We start from the raw sequence: 20,726 nt of genomic DNA on the forward strand, positions 1-20,726 counted from the left end.
GCCCGCAATCATCCTTTACAGAACCACGTGACGTAGAATGATTTACAACTGCTGACACTGCTGATGATGACTGTCGCTGATGATTACAAATTTCTACCAACAAAATACAAACGAAGATATCAGCCAGTTCGTTTATCATTTTCAAGATCGATTGCCTTTCTTCTAAAGGATAGACAACTGTGACTTATGTGAGAGGGTTTGGTTCATCGTACGCCTCAATGTCACGAAGATTTCGTCCCACATCGCTTGGTTCTCAAAGCGGAATCTATAGCGTGCGAGGCTCGGAACTAGCGCGAAGCGGGAATACGACTCCCAACAAAATCCGCTGTGTGGTGGAACTTTTAGATGATTCAGAATTTGTCATTGATATTGACGTAAGTAAATGGTATTTACTGTTAAGTAGCTGAGAATTCGATGGAGATATTCTGTTGTGTCGTTAGCTGTGATTGTGAGTTCGTTTGGAGACCTTGTATCGATGATAGTGCTCTCCAGCTAAGCAGCCGCTAAGCCAAGTTTAGTATGGGTAATAAATTCGTTATTTACCTGCTACACGCCCTTGTTTCAGGATATCTTCACAACTTATTAACGAAACAATTAAATTCTTTACGTGCAAAATAGGACAGGTTTCTGTTTTGAAATTGTGCGCTAATTTTAGGTCATGATTCCAATTAACTCTATTTAGAAGGGTGCTTTTTGAAACCCAGCGTGCGAATAAAACATTATTATTATCGCCGTTGAACAACATCTCGTTGGTATATTTGGAAAGTCTTTGATTTGCTTGTCAGAGATTGCTCTTAGCCGGAAATCTCCCCATGTACAATAAGTGATTCTAGCCATGACGCGGGGGAAAACCACCAAAGCAATCCGGTTTTGTCAAACATCTCATGGAATTAAAGAGATTTTGATCGAGTTAAATGTGTTTATAAAGTAAACACAAGAATTAGGGAAAAGTTACATAGTCCTCGAAAAACATCTAACTTTAAATGACGCTTGGAAAGGCTTCAGTACTGCTCTGGTATTTTTAATTTTACTTATCTATTAAAAAATCTTGAGAAGTGAAGGAAGTCCGAGAATGCTTTTGACAATGAAGCTGTCAGGAGCAATGTCGCATATTTTCACACCTTGACTTTGCCTTTTGGTCTTTGTTTGAAGTAAGAGATAAAAAGTGGTCGTTTCGAGGGAAATTAAATTCTGATTTGTAATTTGACTTTTGGGCATTCATTTCAATGTGTTTGTCCACCCCGTGAACGTATTGACACGATTTTCTCGCTTCCGATTTCACGTAGCCGACATTACGTTATTTTGGTGTCATGTTGCAGACATTTCTTGCGAGCATGGATTTCAGTAAAATTGGTTAATTACTAGTTATTGAAAATTCTGAGTTTTGTACTAAATCAAAATGTTATTAAAATTTTCTTCCACGCAGATGAATCTTCATATTACATCATTCTTTATTTGGGAAAATGTATTTTAATGAGAAAAATCCTACAAATTATAAATATTTAAAATCTGAACAAAAATTTTTATTCAAGGGGGTTTGCAATTTATTTGATGACCACTCTTATTTGGGTGAAGGCAATGTGTTCTGTTTATCAATATATTTTTGGCTACATAAACTTATTATAACAAACATTATTTAATAAATAAACATCTTTTTCGGACACACTTCATCAACTGTTTTACATATAAATCTTTCCTCACACATGCGTGACATTCGTAAAAAAAGGCAATTGATGTTTTATATTTCAAGGTTTAAGGTAATCAAGAATATTAATGTTGCATTTAACAATGAATTTGGGACCTGTCCACACTAAGCTGAAGAAATTGAAAATTCAGGCCAGAAAACATTTGGAAAATTGAGCTTTTCGAAAGTGTTTAAGTCACAATAATCAGGTGATTTCCCTGCTTGAGTCTTCCTCAAGCACAAATCCAAAATGACTGATGATTGCTGCACATTCAAAATATTTCTTCTCCATATTGTGGACTGGGGATTGATTAGACGTGAATGAAAACTGCATGCTAGAGTGTTACTGTACTACACTGTACATGTATCAGTATGTTACCCAATCAGGGTACATGTACTGCGAAGTTAGGAATCACATCTACCTGTAATAGATATTCATCCAGCCTAGGGCACTAGTCTAAAGTGTGGTTTTCCGTTGGCTGAGGAATGAAAGAAGCAGAAAACATTTTTCTCACACATGGTCTCAGTTTTTGTTTTGCCATCCGCCATTGCCTGACATGCCCCACCACCCACCCGTGAAGTACTTGTAGAATGTGTTAAGTTGAGGTGAAATTATTCTCTAGCCACTTTTTTGTGTCATTGTAAGACAATTATGTTCTTATGTTAATAAAGGTCAGGCTGTGTGGTTCAGCTTGGCATGGCTCCCAGCGGTGTGGTTGAAAACTAAACTAAGTCCCCTTGATAAGTACATGTAATGTTTCAGCATAAAGTTGATTCTCCCATATAGCCATGTGATATCTAAGTAATCCCTTAACCCTTTAAATTCCACTGAGGAGTGATCGTTATTGTTGTTGTTATTGTTGCTGTTTTTTGTTTTTTGTTTTTTTTGTTTTTGTTTTTGCTTTTTTTCTTAAATTTATTTATTTGAAGTAACATGTCACTTTAGTAATGTGTGTGTTTCTTTGTAGAAACACTCCAAGGGTGAAGTATTGTTAGAAGCTGTCTTCAAGCATCTTGACTTACTGGAGAAACATTTCTTTGGTCTTCAATATGTTGCAGACTCTCCTGATAACTTGGTTAGTATTATGCAATATTTATTTTGATTACCCTCTTAATTTGATAAAAGTGTTACTATTTTGCTGTACTTTTTAGAAACAATGAAATTTTGCATAAGTTTTGAATTTACAATATTGCCATTTATTGCCTTTCTGTTTTTTTTTTTCCTTTTAAACAGCAATGGCTCAATTCTGAAAAGCAGATCAGGAAACAACTCAAACGTATGTAGCAGTTAATCAATGACTCCAATTATACTATTAATAATTCGATCACACATTAAATACATTATTTTTATAAACATATTTAAACAAAATTAAATATATTTTAGATAGTTATGCAAACTGTCGACTACACCTCGGATTTGCTGCACTTTTAAGAACTCTCCCAGCCTCTCAAGTGTTTAGACAAGGGAGGCTATGTAAGTACATGGAAAAAGTACTCTCAGCTGCTGACTATTGCTTTTATAAAATATTTCTCAAATATAGACGCAAATCTGTACTGTCACAACCGTGTTAATATACTCTCATCTAAACACACCTATCGACCAATAAGAATGCCTGGAGTACAGGTATCTTTTGTTAGTTATTTTACAAATACTTATAATGACTATTGCATCTTTATGTTTTACAATACGTAGGTGGTCCACCCTACATATTTTATTTTAGAGTGAGATTTTTTGCATCAGATCCCTCTAAACTTTCTGAGGATATCACAAGGTAAGCATACTATTAATAAAAAGTATTTATTTCATTATTAATTAATTAGCATGTATAATATTAGAAACCATAATGCATATGGCAAATGTTTCTTCCATTTTGTTTTCTTTTCCATTTTCTTTTCTATATTCAACATCCAGTTTCATAGTCACATGACTTGAAAATCCGATCAACACTGTTGATCAGACTTGATTATTTTAATAATAGGAAGTCATGTTAATAATAATAGGAAGTCATGTTGCACTTTTGAATTATTTAAAAGTGCAACAGAACTTCTGCTTTCAAGTATATTGATATATATTTTAATTATAACAAACATTAACTGCTGCTATTATTACTTAAAAATTTCAGATATCAGTTTTATCTTCAAATAAAACGAGACCTATTGACTGGAAGGTAAATGTTAAGTCCCTTTAAAGTTACTTTAATTACAATTTAACAATTACAGCTTTAGCAGAGGTGCACTTTGAAATTTAGTATTATACTATGGTTTACATTTACTTACATGTAGTTATTTTATTTTATTGTTTTCTACACAAGTCAGTATTATATTATTATTATTATTATAATTTATTATAATTATTATTATTATAATTTAAATTGTTATTATTATTTTTATTAAAATTCAAATGCATAATAAAACATTGTGCATTTGCTGCAGGTTGCCATGCCTTTATGACACAGCAGCAGAGTTAGCTTCTTATGTGCTTCAGGGTAAGAAAAAGTTGCTCCTGCAGTGTTTTTCTTGTCAGCCATTTTCTCTATTGTTCACCTACAAAATGTGAGCAGAACTATATGTAATTTAAGTTGTGCCAATTGACAGGTCCCTTCCTATACAGCTGTATGCCTGAACAAGCCTAAATTGTATATTCATTGAATGAGTCTCACTGATGCCTAGTCATGCCTTTCAGAATTTTGATATTATGCCTGCAAAGCAATTTTTCATGCTTTGAAATATGAAAAAAAAAGTCAAATAAACTTTATCAATAGGAGAGAAGAACAGTCTACTACAGATGGAAAAAACGCATCTTGTCACATAAAATCTTAGTTTTTATTCAATCTAGGGAAGCTGATACATTATGTAGCACATAATTGTTTACATCTGCCTCTAATTTAACTGTGGTCAGTTTTATTATCAGAGACAGAATTCAATCCAAATATGATGTTTTGTGCAACTGAATAAAGTTTTTGTTGTTTATTTACAGGTGAACTTGGAGACTTTGATCCTAAGATCATGGTTGATTGCTCTTATGTGTCAGAGTTTCGATTTATACCTGATCAGGTCTGAACTGTTTCTTCATATTTTGAAGCTTTTCCTGCTCATAGTTACATTGTTGTGTTTCGGGTATTTGTTACAGTCTGTGGTTCCAAGACTGAAAATTGACAATTCCCAGTGCCTTCACTACATGTTGGGAATTGCCAGTCTCGCCCAAAAATATCATAATTTTATTATCAAAGCATTTTCTAACTGTGCATATTTTAAATTAATCATGACTGTAAACATCTGTTTTCTTTTAGTCGGAGGATTTTGAAGAAAGGGCATCAGAATTTCATAAGCATCACGGGTAACAAAATTTATGATAATTATTTTGTTATACCTGAGTAAATCCTAAATGTTAGTCATATGGAAACAACCTGAAATTAATGTCATTTTACAGTGGCCAAAGTCCAGCAGATGCTGAATTCAATTTCCTTGAAGTAGCAAAAAACTTGGATTTGTATGGTGTGGACCTTCACTTTGCTAAGGTGCGACTTACTTGACAGTGAATGACTTAATCCTCAGTATCCTAGGGGGTGGCAGCCAGGTGGGGGGGGGGGGGGGGTGGATTCATAGGTCATCTACCACTTAAGCTTGTCATCTCAGTTTGGCTGTGGACCTACATGTACATGTATTATGAGGGTGGCAAAGGGTTTATACATGTCACGCAAAGAGGGAACTGGAAAATTAGCGTGTGACGCATGTACAAAAGCAACTAAAAGACATTATTACGCGTGCAAATTTATTAAAAGCCATTGTCAACAGTAGCTGAAAGTACATGTGATACTCGAATTTTGTTATTATTTATTATTTATTGAATTTTGTTATTAATTTGTGTGTGAAACAGGATCACACTCTTCCTTCGCTACAACAAGGCTCCCTGCAAGCCACAACACCACCTGTGCATGTGGTGGGCCTCATTTCTTTATGCGTCATGGATTCCAGGTCTGATTGACCTTCTGTGGTGTAGAGCCTTTATATCACAGACTGTTTCCTTCTGCCTCCTCTGCCACTGATCAGTGTCAGATTTGTAGAAAATGTATGCTGAAGAATTTAGACAATTGTTTTGTTTCCATTTCAGGACCATGATGGTCTTGATCTGCATATTGGAATTTCCCCGCTTGGTTTGACTGTCTACCACAACAGATGTAAAATAAACTTCTTTCCATGGTATGTAAATATTTTTTGCATCTTAAGAACAACCACTGTGTGTGGCTCAAAAATCATGCAGTTGTATCAAACTTTATGTTCAATGATTCATTGCCCCACAAAAGTAATTCAGTCTTGGTTCTTAATTTGCAGGTCAAAAGTTGTCAAAGTTTGCTTCAAAAGGAAAAGATTTTTTGTTCAGATTAGACCTGACTGGGTAAGAATTCTTTGTACTAAAAAGAACCGTTATTTAAACAATGTACCGTTCCCAATAGACTACAGAAAATATCTCTAATTTACTTCAGACTGTATAAATCCATGGTTTTGATTGCTTTTGTTGCAATTATCTTGGTCACACTTATATATATCTTTTATAAATGTATAGTAATGAATATATATAATGAATAAATAAATAAGTAAATGAATTTATATTTTATAGTCTTGATCAATACCGATTTCTTAAAACATAAGCAGGTGAATATTAACCTTAAAAGACGACGTTTCAGCGTCATCATGACACCATTCTAATTTGTAGAGACTGTATAGAAATCAAATCTTCACTTTGCCTTGAGAATGGTGTCACAATGACGCTGAAATGTCGACTTTTAACGTTAATATTGGCTTGTATATTTTATAAGTGATTTTTTTTCAGAATGAATGGACCGACAATGTCATTGGTTTCCACATGCCAACTTACAGAGCATGTAAAACACTTTGGAAAACATGTGTAGAGTATCACACATTCTACAGGTTAGTTTTAAAGCGACATGTGTCAAGATATTTCAGTATTTTGGTTATTTTTTTTTACTAGGAAATCAAATTTTTAATACCCTCTATTAATTTCACTTCTTGTAATATTTATATGTTATATTTGTCTTGATTAAGGACTCATTTCCCCAAACCAAGCAACAGCAAAAGTACATTGGTTAGGATTGGCTCTAAATACAGATACAGGTAATGTCTACTCACAGTGCACTATAACATGCAATAACACAAGCATAACAGAAGCTATGAAAGGGCTGAGTTATAGTGAGTTATGCATACACAAGGTGTTGGTGTGGAAAGTGAAACATCTGGCAGTCTGTTGGCATGTCTAAACAGAAAGTGGCAAAAACTAAATAAATTCATGTCATATTTTCATCCTGATATTACTGGTTGATATCTGGTCAGGGACGTTTTGTGTACAAAAGACTTGGTGCTTAGTTGCAATGAATATATATTTTTTAGAATCACTTTAATTTGTCCTAATATGCAGCAAACTCATGATGATAGCATGTGTTCTGGGGCAGATCTGGGGGGGGGGGGGGGGGGCGGTTCAGGGTATTATTTTGGTCAAACCTCCTTAATTGAAAGGACCTCAATTTCAAACATTTTGTGGGGAAGGAAGCCCCAGGACCCCCTACAGGGAAGCGGCTTGGGCAGTTCACATCTCGAACCCCCTTCTCTAAAATCCTGTATCCACCCCAGGTGTTTGTTACAACACTAGTTTATCTGAAGATGTCTTGAACAATGATAAATGTGGTTACCAGTGAAATTTTTTTCTTTTTTCTTTTTTTAAATATTATTATTTCTCTTTATCACAGGGGTAAAACAGAATATCAGGCAATAGAAGAAGGACGACGACAGCCAAGAACAGAACCAAGGATTGTAAGGTACAACAGCAATTCTATAGTTTACTGACACCTTGAGGGGGCTTTGCTGAAATTTGCCATAATTTCATGTGATGTAAAAAATACAAAAAAAAAAATGTTAACTCTGAGGTATACAGTAACTGTACTTTTATTTATCTTGCAGGACTCTTAGCAGACGATACTCAAGAAGGAATGATGATGGTGAGATGACTTTATTTTGATATAACGTTGTTAGCCTTAAAACCTAATCAACAAGTTTAGTGAACAATATTCATGCTTTACATGTATGTTAGTTGGACAAAATGTATACATTGATGTCACTGCAAATAAATGCATCATGACATAACCACGTACTAACTGACTATTTCACCCACTACCTGAAATACATTGTAGGTAGGTACATGTAGGTAACCTTTATTTACTGTGTATACACAGTATCAGTTCATATTAACATGCTCTTCCATCGAGCCATGTTTACTTAACTAATCAAATAATTTAACTAAATTAATTATCTGTACAGAATTATACTAAAAGCTATAAAAAGATCCTTTATCCAGATTGTGTAAAATGTGCTGTGAATAACACAAATAACATGACTGTGGAACTAAATCCACTGCAAATGTGTCTCGCACTTTACTGTATGAACTTGTTATTTTGTTCACAGGTTCTCGGCGGCGAATCGATCTTGATCATGTGTTTGACAAGGACGATGTGGTGTTCAATGACAAGTCAACTGGTCTTAATTATTCATCCTCTATGCCCTCAAACTTTGACAAGTAAGCATTGTGTCTCTTTTTGTGTTATTCTTTAGTTTATTTCCAAGGGTGTATAGTGTGGCCAGTCATGGGCACTTCCTGAGTTTCTAGATAATCTCTAGCTCTGACAAAAATAAGTTGTCAAGTTGGTAATTTTGATGTCGTGTCCCCAATAAGGTCCACACTGTACTTTTGCTAACACTTCACTTCAAGCAGATGCATCTTAGAACTGACCAGGGACAAGGAAATATTAGCAATGGTATTTTTTTCACAAAGTACATAGCACCAATAAGCTAATTGCTGTTTTTAATCTTACCTCATTAGAATGAATCACTCGTTAGTTAGAAGCAAGAGCCTTGGAATGGCTGACGATGCGCACATGAGCCGACTAAAACCCGCCCTCACGCCAGAATTACAGGTGAGGGGAATAACTGTACCTTGTACTGTTTGCTTAAGATTACCTGTCTGAAGTGTTATGTCAAGACAAAGTGAGGTATGTTTATAAATCAACTTAGCGCAACAATAAGTGTCAAAAGTAGTTGAGATACTTTCAGAAGATGACTTTTTGCCATAATTAACCTCTTAGTCTATTTCATAACTTTATTTAAGGGTCAATGTATTTAGCCCATGTGTGCTAATTTCATGTATATCTAGCGTTACTTCTCTGATACCACTGACCCCCCAATTCAGTGTTGTGTAGCTGCTGTGGTCTATGCAGTCTTAGAAAAGGAAAGCGCGCTTTTTCGTGTGCGTCACGTGTTTTCATTTGTTTCTTGTGATTGTTGACTATGACGCACAGGTTTTAATTCTGACTTACATCTAGCGGAGTAAAGACTGTAGAACTTCTGAACACCTCTTCTATATATTTTGTACTGTTCTCTACGTCTGAACACCTCTTATATATACTGTACTGTTCTGCTATCTTTCTCTCTCTCTCTCTCTCCTTGTCTTTCTCTCTGACTTAGCGAAAAAGTATTTCTTCGAACGACTCATTTACTTCTGATATGGAGGAAGATACAGCTGGCTGCAGGTCACGGTCGGTATGTATTGGAGAAGAAGCTTCCCCCTCTATCGACTTTGATACATCGTGCACCCATGCTATCTTAAAATCGTGGCCATTTCTTGATTTTTTTTTTCTTCGCTTTGCCTTGGGTTCGCCTTTTCCTTTTTGGCTCAATTCTACACGACGTTGTTTTCTTTTCATGCGTTGTATACTTATTGTCATTGTTTGTTTTCCATACACTATCTTAACCTACTGCTTCGTGCACACCTGTGAACAATTTGCTCTCTGGTGAAGTATATTCCTAGCTTGAGAAACGCCTGTAATTTTTTTTTCCAGTCATTTTAGTCAATCAAGCTGTTTTGTACATGCAGCTATCTTTTCTTGTGGCTCGGATAATTAAAATGCCCGTCGCGCGAGGAGGAAAACTTCCTTATGTCTCTCTTTTCTCTTGTTCACTCATTTCCCCAGAAGGATGTGATCGTAGCTAGGGGAGCTGTTGTTTAAATAGCCATTCTTCCTGTTATGGAAACCACAACTTTTCAAGTTCCTCTTCGAGAACATTTAAAAATACTTCAGTATTAACACTTTCATAACCCTTTTAAAACTTCCCAGTCTTGGCCACCTTTATTTTTTTTGGTTTCTTCTGTATTGTTACCTCTGTGTTATCTTGATTCCCTATTATTTTGATGACGGCGTGCTTGACTGAATGCCTTGAGCCCCCAGGGGGGATATGTACCGGGGAAAAATTTGTATTAGAGACCGGGCAGACGATTAATTTGAAGATAACCTTCGATGACTCCAGGATATCAAGGATAACATATCGGTTAAGCGTTAGAAATCAGTACCTCACATGTAACTTTTTTATTGCTGCGAAGGCATGCATTACATGGTTTATGAATTTTTGTGGTGAAGCTGACTATTGCATTATTTCGTGCCACTTTCAATTGTGTTTACTAACTTTTTCTACAGAGAAATGGTTCTGCTAATCAAGAAGGTCTTATGACTGTAAGGTAAAACAATTATTGTTGAGAGGAACGTTTTGTTCTAGAAGTTTTTTTCAACTGAACATTAAACGTTGATTTGGTTTAACGTTGGGTGCACTTCGTTTGTTCCCGTTGAGAACAATATCTTTCCAGCCTTCAGTTAATTTTCCTTTTCTTGATAAATCTTGCAGATTGCCGCTTTCAGTTGAGTTTTTTTACAGTAGACCATTGACGTTTTTGTAATCATGGTTACAATTTTTCTTCCAGAATGGAACCTGATGAGCAGGGACGGTTTGGATTTAACGTGCAGGTAACTGAATATTTTCCCGCAACCTTTCTGCAACGATGCATGTTGTCAAGTTTGTAAGACGCAGAATATTTTACAGCCGTGAAAGATATTTACTTTATTATACTGCCAGTTTAAGATAACGGCTGTGTCTTTTTAGGGAGGTGCAGATATCAACTTGCCGGTTATTGTGTCAAAGATCGCTCGGGGAATGCCGGTAAGTCTTTTATCTTGCGAACACTCAAGCAATATTGTAATATTGCATCAATATTATAATTGTTCCTGCATCTACAAAGAGTCCATAAAGATTCTTGAGTTCCATCGAAAGTTTATAATAGCGTTAAAAACTTCTGATTCAGCTCAATATTATAGTAATTACTACCATAAACATTTATGTTAATAAAACTGATAACTATGCGATTGGAAAACTTTGAACTGATTTTCACAGCATATACACATGCCGGAGTCCACACACACCATGCGTGTTGTTGTTTTTGTTGTTGTTTTTGTTGTTGTTGTGTTCTGTTTTATCACACAGTCTTTTGATTGATTGTAAGTTGTTTATTTTCCTAATGACGAGCTCTTCATCTCTAGGCGGATATGTGTATGCCGCAACTACAAGAGGGAGACGAAATTGTCCACATAAATGGCAGGATAGTCAAGGAGCTACCACATCAGGAAGTACTGTGTTTGTTATGATTCATTCCGTCTCTTTTATCTCCGGGATCAAAATGTAAATTCTCCCTGCTGTTAACTATTTACTTTTTCAACGGCAGTTCCGAAGAGACTTTTCACAGCCTCTCTATTTTTCAACACACGCGAAGGAAAAAGCGAGCGCGAATGCGAAGCACGACGGGGTGGGGTCGGGAAAACGAGCAAAGAGAGCCAATCGAAGAATATATTTTCTATTTTTCTCGGTCCCCACCTCTTATTCCACGGCATTTTGCTGATATCTCACAGCATTGCTCGGAGTGTTGTTTGTGAGTTACAACTTGAGATTAAATAGGCCCACAGTGGGACTTTCAAAACAAAGGAAAGTCGGGCTGGACTGATGCGAGTTCCGTTGTTTTGGAAGTCCCACTGTGTAACGACCGGATCGTGCAAAGGGCCTATTGATGTGTTAGTCTGTGTAAGCGGTGACACATATCTCGTCTTTATTTGTGAATGGACGGTTTAATACACGACTACCGAAAAGATCTTCACTACACACAACGGCTTCTGGGATAGTAAGTTCTGTAATGCCATGATTTCATATATATACTGAAGTGTTTTGCTTTATTTTCAGATTGTGGATCTCATCAGAACGATCAGTAAATCCAACCGGAGACTGCTTATCATGACGATAAGACCCAACGGTGAGGAGAGGTGTTACGTCTTTGTATATCTCTTTTCAACGTTAGCTTATACAGCCAGTTCTGTCGCACATTCCGGTGAAAACAGTTTCGTTTTCATAAAGCCTGACAAAGAAAAGAGATCAAACGTTTCTTAAACTCGCCACAAAATTTCTGTCGGATTGAAAGTGATACCATTTGCATGAAATGTTTTCATTTGAATAGTTTTGAATTATGTCCTCTCGCTCGTTCACTGACATAACCAACTTAATATTGCAGCGTTTGAAATCTTTTTTTTTTTTAAAGTTTTTTAAACATTTTAATTGTGATTCACACTAGTTCATTCAACAGTGGTACGGCTACTTACACAATTTACAACAGTAATACAATTACTAAACTCCCCTACAGTACTAACAAAACATGTTATACAATGTGATTACTTACCACTTCTTACACTACTTACACTATTTACAATACGATACGATTACAAATGCTACTTCCAATACTACAACTTGCATAACTTACTCTACGATACAGTTCGATTATTTATCAGTTCTCCTTACGATATACTACGATATACTATATTATATACTATATTACAATATAATACGATTACAGATGCTACTTACATGCTACTGCTGATGCTACTTAGTTTGATATCGATTTTTCAATTTCTCAATTGTGTACCTCAGTTTTCACCCCATCTTCACGGGATGCTGAGTCGCCAGTTCATGTTGTAAGCCCAGAGCAGTTTAGCGCAGCTGAACAAAGACACGAACAAGAACGGATAATTGCCAAGCACATCAAAGAGAAAGAAGTCGCAAAGGACACCGAAGCTCTTCGAGTTTCCATTGAGCAACTCAGAGAGGTATTTTACAATAACTGTCTAATTTCTCGCGCGCTGATTGGCTCATTTTTATCATCAATAAGGGTACAGACGGATAAAATTTTAATTTGTGCAAGTTTTCAAGTCCAACTTTCAGCTGTCAAACTGCCAACTTTTTAACCAATGAGATTTTATGGACATTTTTAAGTATCCAATCAAAAAGCGAGAAAAGCTATTGACAATGTTCGCGCCGTTTTGAATAAAATTCACCTATCTTTGTTTACGGCAAGTTTACGGCGTCTTTTCCCCTCATTTATTCCCGGCATTTGACCATTTTGGGGTCTTGTTATTGTAAAAAACAAATTGACGTCAGTTTTTTATGCGCCTGTCCTCTTATCGATGATAAATTTCGTCATAACATTGTCAAAATTTACTGCGGAATCACGGGCCTGTGGCTCGTGGTTCCACAGCCACTTTGACAATATTATGACGCAATGTATCATCAATAAGAAGACAGACGCATAAAAACTGACGTCAATTTGTTAAATGATCCATGAGGGAAGGGTCAGTCACGAGGGAACACGTGTCCTGTTACAGCCAATCAGTAAACTGGACATTTTCGTGCCACATTGTGCCTTGTTCGTTACATCGACACCTCTTGTGGCCTGCGTGATTTTTCCCGCCATCTAGGCATACTGCTTCAGAGACTGCAAGACCTGGAAATAGCAAAAATACTAATCTAGGACACGGTGGAGTGAAGAATAAATATGAGAAATTCATTTGTACAACTTCAGAGTTTACATACAGTTAGATGCCGCACAAATTCATTCAGCTTCTCAGCCTCGCGCTTTTTCCCGCCCAAAAATTCGGCATTTCTCGCAGCTTTTTAGTTTTTCCCGCCAAAACCTGTTATCTGTCGCTGTGAAATCGTCTCGCTAAGGTTCGCCAGGTCCAAAACTTGGCAGGTGATAAATTAGTGAAAGGGATGATTTTGTTGTTGTATGTACCTGAACCGGTGACAAGATTTTGACTGTTTGGTCACAAATTTATCTTACGATATTTCATTTATTTATTTATTTATTTATTTATTGCAGAATCTTGAAAGTGGCGATCTGCTTGTGTACTTCCAGGTAAACAATCTGATAAAATAAATAAATTGCGATATTTAGAGAATACAAGTGAATATATGAAATATCATATATTTGGAATGCGGAGAAACATACGAAGAGTAAGCCACGTCAGCCTTAGCTGGTTTTCATGCTGGTTCTGGTCGAATTGGAATTTGGAGATGTTGGTTTTTGTGGAGGAAGGAAAACCGGTGAACCCGGAGAAAAACCCTCGTAGCAAGGCGAGAACCAACAACAAACGCAGCCCACCTATGGCACCGGGCCGGAATCAAACCCGGGCCACATTGGTGGGAGGCGAGTGATCTCACCACTGGACCATGGCCTGCTCCTCTCTGGCCTTTCTATATGTGTTATATCTTGATGAGACGTTTCTTTTTCTCGTGATTTAAAAAATTAAACTGATTATCAATTTGCAGGAATTGTATAGAAAAAAGCCAGGCATGTCCATGGAAGAAGCAAGGAAACCCGAAAACCTGCCAAGAAACAGATACAGAGATATTTTACCCTGTAAGAATAAAACCTTGAGTCTCAATCTTCAAATAGAAATTCTCTTATTAAAAGCTGTACATTTCTTCTTATGACGGTTCTGAGAATTTGAAGTTCATCAAGAACTTGCTCGCCTGTTGGTGATTTGTTATGTTTTCGTCGCCTGTGTACGGATGAAAAAAAGAATATGTTAACACTTTGTTTTTGTTTACAGATGACGACTCACGTGTTAAGTTGTACAAAGGAAAGAATGATTACATCAATGCAAACTACGTTAGTGTAAGTAGCACGTGACTCGATCACATGGCTTAATGTTTCCAATGTCTTAACGACCGACCGAATTAAAAGGTGTATATATTTAAGCAATTCACTTTTTCCGTGTTTACATAACCTCATCTAGAGACAACGGGGGCTCGGAGAATTCGAGACAGCCATGCAAACTCGAGACGCAGTCGAGGGTTGCATAACTTTCGAATATTCTCCCAGTCCCCATATCCCCCAATCCCCTAAGTGTAGATGAGGCTATGTAAGCACGGAAAAAGTACTTTCTATTCCTCATATAAAATATTTCTCAAAATACGCGCGAATCTTAAACGTCACAACCGTGTTTATATACTCTTATCTAAACATACCTATGGACCAATGAGCGTGCGCGTAGTATCTCAGTTATTTATTTATTATATGAAACGATATATAGAAGTGATGTTTTCATTAGCCAATCGCCATATATTGACTCATTTCAGATGGACGTTCCTGCAAGAGGAGTCATTAACAGATATATTGCAGCCCAGGGTCCACTAGAAAAGACATGTGGTGATTTCTGGCAGGTAATTTTCATACAATCGACGTAGTTAAATATTTAATGGTTTTATGACCTTCTAATTTTGTTTGTTTCTTCGCAGATGGTTTGGGAACAAGAAGCTTCCCTGGTTATCATGCTTACCACCACAGTAGAACGAGGCCGGGTAAGTTGGACATTTTTGTCGCTCTTATTTAGCTTTTACCTTGAGTCGGAGTCGGATGCAATCTTGTTGCAGCCTTTGCTCACAGTTCGTGAAATTAATGTGGTCTATTTGGGTCAAATAAAACTAACCCTAGTTCTGAATTTTTGTTTTATAATTTTTAGGTAAAATGTCATCAGTATTGGCCAGAAGGAGAAGAAACTCTTACGTTTGGAGACCTGGAAATTATCTGCACGAAAATTCGCGACTTCTCACCGTCGTACATCTACAGGGAAATGTACGTCACCGACTCCAAGGTACTTGATGAATGACTTGAAAACAGAACATTTACTTCCGGTCAGTGTTGCTGGGCGTACAGGTCCTGCTGCTCATGCAACCTTGATCCCAGGTTCTCTCTCCTGTCGCTCGTTTAGTTTCGCAGTGACTCGTCTAAGGCCATCGGCTTTTTCCGGATCCGCTCGAAATGTTCCGGACGAAACGAAAAGGAAAAGCTAAAGTAAAATAAGTATTTACTTATTTACTCCACGTGACGTAGTCCTTGCCATACTTACTGATTCATGTGTACTGTTTGAATTTTCAGAGCTTGCGAAGCCGAGTTGTTGTCCAGTTACAATACATTGCCTGGCCGGACCACGGTGAGTAGGGTTAACCCTCCCTCCCTTCCCGTGTAGCTAACCGACCCTTTATCCTAACACATCACATTTTTATCGTGTGGAAGTGTTTAGCTCTGCACGGCTATGCTAATTACATGGGGACACTGAAATGAGCAAACAAATATTGTAAATGAAGTCTGCTGAAGTCGAAATATGTATTTCTCTTCGGTCCCTTTGTTTTTAAGTTTCTTTGGAGGATACGCGCAATCAAATCAGGCTGGCCCTGACCTAGGACTAACAAACTTCGAAGTTATGAGAAATTGATACTTATGTTTATATCAACTGCAAATGTAATGGAAACTGCGGGTCAAAAATAATTGGCTTTGAAGCAACTGGGGTCAAAAGATAAAGAATTTATTAACAACGGAAAATGATTTTGAAGATTAAAATAGAAATATAAATTTCGCAGAATTTCAGAAAGTTGTTTGGATGTTTAAATACTAGAAGCTTTAAGGTTTTCTAAAAGATCTTTGTTTTCATTGAATATAGTAATTTTAAATGTTTTTCACTCAATGAGAAACGCAATATTGAACGGTATTTATGTGTAAAATGCAAACAGATCAAATATAGATATGATAGTTGCCTAGTAATTTTACGTAGAAAATGCTGAATTCGTGATATCTAAATAATGGCAAGTAATCTGCGTAATATCCGATCTCAAGAACAAATTTGAAACGATGTCAAAGGTCTCCGACACCAAAATGTCTCTGAAGTAGTTAGCTCACTTTACTGTTCATTTGATCTTCATTCTGCGCAATTTTACTCGCAGATCCAGCTTGTTTGTGAAGAACACTTTTCTCCAACCATGTTGCCTTGCCAAAATCTTAATTTCATCGGTGACAGTGTCGCAGTAAGCCAGAAATAACTTTTCCCAGAGTAGGTCGCTTGCACAAATCTTTCTTGTAAACTTGCAAACAGCTCCCAGATGGACTATGTCGATTAGATCAAGAAAAGATGCGATGTGTACAATAACACGAGACGGTAAGCGAATCAACCAGTCTCCACACACAACCGCATGAACATGTTTGAGCGTTTCCTCGCCAAAAACACAGCTTATATCGCCCTGAAGAAGTGTATCGTCATCAAAATCATCCCAAGGCACTTTTCTTGTGCTTGGCGGCAGTCCTCTTTGATCTCCTCGTAAAGCAATCCGCCATGTTCGCCATATCACTTCGTTTTCATTCACCACGAGCTGATGGAAATCTTTGCTTGGCGAAGGCGCTTGGCCGACTTTTTCTATGAAAACTTTAACGGTGTCCATTTTTTTATAACTGTGGCGGCTTGTTACATCAAAAAGATTGTTAAACCAAAGTCACATTCTGCTTCCAAACTTGAAATGTTAGAAAACATTGAAAGCAGCGAAGCGATGTAGTTGCTTTGTTGCGGTTGTGTGTTTTGCGCGGGAAATTCTGACCAATTACACGTTGTCTTTTGTCTTGCGTGGCAAATGCAAACTTCTTCACTATAAGAGCGAATCTAGTTTAAAACACGTTATTGCTTTTACCTTTACCTCGTTTCGTTTTCTCTTTCTAATAACAGGCTAATTATCTGAACCGGGTTTAATATTTTTTGTTTTAAAAAGGAGTATTTAACAGCTAGCCACCTGGTCAAACATGTCGACATTTTATCTTAGTCTTCAAATGACATTTATCTGATTTCACGCAGCTTTTCGCCAATAGTTGAAAAAAAAAAAGATCCAACTTAATTATGTGATGAAAGGCGATTTCAGTTTTCAATATGAAGCTAGTGTTGACAGTTTTTGTTTTCTTTTTTTTCTGGCATCGGTAATAAGTTGTCTCATTAGTTCGTTTAAAATTAAAGCTTTCGTTTTGTTGACAGAATAAACTTGCGGCGAAATTTATGACAAGTTATCTGTTGTTTTACATACAGCGGTTTGTTCTTTGTTTCGACTGAATTTTTTTTCATAAGGTATTAAATTGAATCTCTTTATGTATATATCTCCTGTTTTTAAATACCTGGATGTTAAATAAAAATAACTGTTTGGTGTTGTGAAAGTTGACGTAGCTTTATTTTTATACTGTTTTTGTATTCATGCACAGATGTCCCAGACGACTCGACGGATTTTCTCGAGTTTATTCATATTGTTCGCCATTACCGTGAAGGAACAAATACTCCAACCGTGTTACATTGCAGGTAGGAAAAGTAACATCAAAGTCTTGGAGCAGCTACTGAGAAACTATTTTACATCAGTAGATTTTAATATTTCTGATGATTCATCGGATGAACTTATCGGGACAAAAAATCTTGATAAAATTGGCCCGATTCGTGAAATCTGGTTCAACAGATTTTTATCTCCTGTCGTCGATTCCTTCCGAAAAATACCCTTTAGTGACCAGCTGCCAGGTTCAGCAAGTTTCGTGACGTGCAAAGAACTGTCGCAGGATTAAGTTTGATTTTCTTTCTCTTTTCTTTCTCTCTCTTTTTTTCTTGAAGCGCTGGTGTTGGTCGCACAGGCGTTTTGATTTTCATGGAAACGGCATTCAACATGATTGAAGGAGCTGAACCTGTATTTCCATTAGAAATTGTTCGGAAAATGAGAGACCAACGATGTTCTCTCATACAAACTCCGGTAAGTGGACAATTTGATAACAGTTACATGAAGTTCGCTTTTGATGTTTTAGTCTGTGGTTCACTTTTCCTGTTTCTTAGAAGTAGCTGACTGTTTAATTATTTCTTCTCTTTAGGGACAGTTTATATTTGTTCTGGAAGCTCTATTGAGGGCATATGATGGTGAGTGTAGGTTTTGCAATTTTCTTTTAACATTCTTCCTTGATATTTGACTCAAGTCGGTACGGGAGATGCGAAACAACCCAAAATTTTAGATATTTGTTGTCATTAATGAGTACTATTCCAGATGATGATATCTGAAAAAAAAAAATAGGGCTCCAATTTTGAATCCGTTCATTTTTTAACCAACACTCTACATATTACCAGAAGTTTATAACGGTTTTTAAACCTGTGGTAACAGTTATGATACCTGTACCAATTACCTGCACCCTGATAACTGACAGTGAGAGGACTGGACGTGTCGCATGCCGCTATGCTTTGCGTTTGCCAGTTTTACTGACTTCAGAAATTTTCTTGTTTTTTTTTTTTTAGATGAGATGGTAAAACCACTGTAAACGCCGACCACCAGAATAGGATGTCCCTGAGTTTCAGTTAAAGCTTAAAGCTGGAAAACTGGTTAAACGTGATGGAATGTTTAGAAACGGCTCTGTTTAAGCCTGACAGTGAAGGACTCGGTCGAGCTTGAATCAAGCACAGTTCGTCAGCGTCGGTGCCTGGCGTTTTCGATAGCAAGAGGAATACATGACAATGTGATAAGATTTCTTGATAGTCCACAAACATTCCCAAGAAAGATAAGTGCGATGTGGTCAGAGTGGCAAGTTTTCTTCATTTTCACAGAGTAGCATTTTATTTATGCATTACGTGATTCATATCGTCCTAATATTAGTGTACACTTGTCGCAGAGAGTGACTTTATTCTGTTTAAAGAATGGTCAGTCGCTTTTGATTACCGTTTATTAATGTGCTAAGTTTTGTAGCAGTGTATAAGCAACAAAACATGTATAAGTGCTCAAAGCTAACTGACCGATATTGGTCGCTTTTCAAACGGAAAGTTCACAGTTTGGATAAAATGGTGAGGGATTTTAAAGAGTTTTATCTAAAAATTAAGGCAAAATGAGCTTGTCAAAGAATCAGTCATTAGATGACAACAAGACAAGTGAGTGTACCGTTTTCATTCGTCATAAGTTTTTATTATCAATGCTTATCTGTCTATGTGGTTTTCCCAATCGCATACGCCAAACGTCTACTAAGCGAGTGCATGTAAATTTTTTTCTCGACCGCCCAGACCTATATTTGCGTTTCGATTGTAAACCAACATGCACATGCCAGAGCTTACAAAATAAGAATAATATATACGTCTGTTTAGAAAGGCTATTTATCAAACGGACTTGATGAGGAACCTCGAAACTTCTTATGCTATTTGAACCTTTTTAGTTTGATTATTACAGTGTTAGTGGTGGACCAATTGACTTTTGAGGGGGAAGAGTGGGAGATTTGGCATAGCCAGGAACGTTTTTATAACACTTTCATGCACTAGGAATTTTTTTGTCTTTTGTTTTCTTCGTGTGAAACGTTTTTTTTTTTTTTATTTTAATCGGCTCACTGAGCGTGCGTGAATTTGTTTTTCAGCAGTGGTTTATTTTGGTACAGGTATGCTTGCAGGATATATATATTTTTTTCAAAAGCATCATCCCGCTCAAAAGTCAAATGTTCCTCCCCTTAGGCATCCAACCTGAGTAAGCCATTTTCGTAATGTGCTGTGCAAATAGTTGTTAGATATGTTTTGTTAAAGCAGTCACGTGATTGCGTCAGTAAGTGACGTCATAATTTGAAGACACTTGTAATGATGACTAGAATTGGAGAGTTGTCATTAATGACATTTTAGCGTGTTTTATTTTTCGGAGTATTTATTGCCTTCGTTTATCTGATTTTATTCAGTCTGTCCTTAGTTAACTGGGGAGAATGCACAAGACACAATACTTCGATGCGATCCAGCAAAGGAGAGAGAGCCTGGGATCGAGGTGGAACTAAATCATAGAAAAGTTTTGGTTACGAATTTTAGGCATAGTATTTAAGCTCTAAACAAAAGATTGTGTGCGGTCGTGGACCCTTGTACGGGGCGTTTTTTCGGCGGCCATTTTGGTGTTCTCAAAAATCCGAAAATCTTTGCATGAGAAAAACACATTTTCCAAAAGGAGGTAAACTAATTTTATTGTGTGGGCGCCGTGACGA

General features: G+C 36.8%; 1 protein-coding gene and 1 pseudogene across 2 annotated transcripts; one reads left to right on the top strand and one right to left on the bottom strand.

Annotated features, from left to right (window-relative positions):
• LOC110047825 (tyrosine-protein phosphatase non-receptor type 4-like) lies at nucleotides 1–20,388 on the top strand. 2 transcript variants are annotated; one of them, XM_089283990.1, is made up of 35 exons: nucleotides 1–374; nucleotides 2,653–2,760; nucleotides 2,919–2,961; nucleotides 3,378–3,456; nucleotides 3,808–3,852; nucleotides 4,118–4,170; nucleotides 4,662–4,738; nucleotides 4,975–5,021; nucleotides 5,115–5,202; nucleotides 5,796–5,884; nucleotides 6,017–6,080; nucleotides 6,516–6,613; nucleotides 6,749–6,817; nucleotides 7,447–7,515; nucleotides 7,658–7,695; nucleotides 8,159–8,270; nucleotides 8,574–8,667; nucleotides 9,215–9,289; nucleotides 10,222–10,262; nucleotides 10,503–10,545; nucleotides 10,682–10,738; nucleotides 11,116–11,202; nucleotides 11,807–11,876; nucleotides 12,545–12,720; nucleotides 13,773–13,808; nucleotides 14,222–14,312; nucleotides 14,506–14,570; nucleotides 15,035–15,118; nucleotides 15,194–15,256; nucleotides 15,418–15,549; nucleotides 15,834–15,888; nucleotides 17,967–18,060; nucleotides 18,361–18,496; nucleotides 18,612–18,657; nucleotides 19,027–20,388. In XM_089283990.1, the coding sequence occupies exons 1-35, from the start codon at nucleotides 219–221 to the stop codon at nucleotides 19,047–19,049; spliced, it is 2,703 nt and encodes a 900-aa protein (XP_089140116.1). In that variant the 5' UTR covers nucleotides 1–218; the 3' UTR covers nucleotides 19,050–20,388. The 2 variants fall into 2 exon arrangements, with proteins under 2 accessions (XP_089140116.1, XP_089140115.1); XM_089283989.1 differs by lacking the exon at nucleotides 9,215–9,289.
• LOC110047811 (F-box only protein 36 pseudogene) lies at nucleotides 16,240–17,463 on the bottom strand (annotated as a pseudogene).
• Nucleotides 20,389–20,726: the final 338 nt, after the last annotated feature.

Source organism: Orbicella faveolata, unplaced genomic scaffold, assembly GCF_042242905.1.
Source record: "Orbicella faveolata isolate gen_17 unplaced genomic scaffold, um_ofav_v1 contig_13, whole genome shotgun sequence".
NCBI lineage: Eukaryota > Metazoa > Cnidaria > Anthozoa > Scleractinia > Merulinidae > Orbicella > Orbicella faveolata.

Bases quoted from the DNA above. Each gene is read 5' to 3' on its own strand.
- LOC110047825 (XM_089283990.1), top strand. From the start codon at position 219: ATGTCACGAAGATTTCGTCCCACATCGCTTGGTTCTCAAAGCGGAATC. The intron at 15,257-15,417 runs GTAAGTTGGACA...TATAATTTTTAG, and splicing joins CCACAGTAGAACGAGGCCGG to GTAAAATGTCATCAGTATTG. The intron at 18,658-19,026 runs GTGAGTGTAGGT...TTTTTTTTTTAG, and splicing joins TCTATTGAGGGCATATGATG to ATGAGATGGTAAAACCACTG.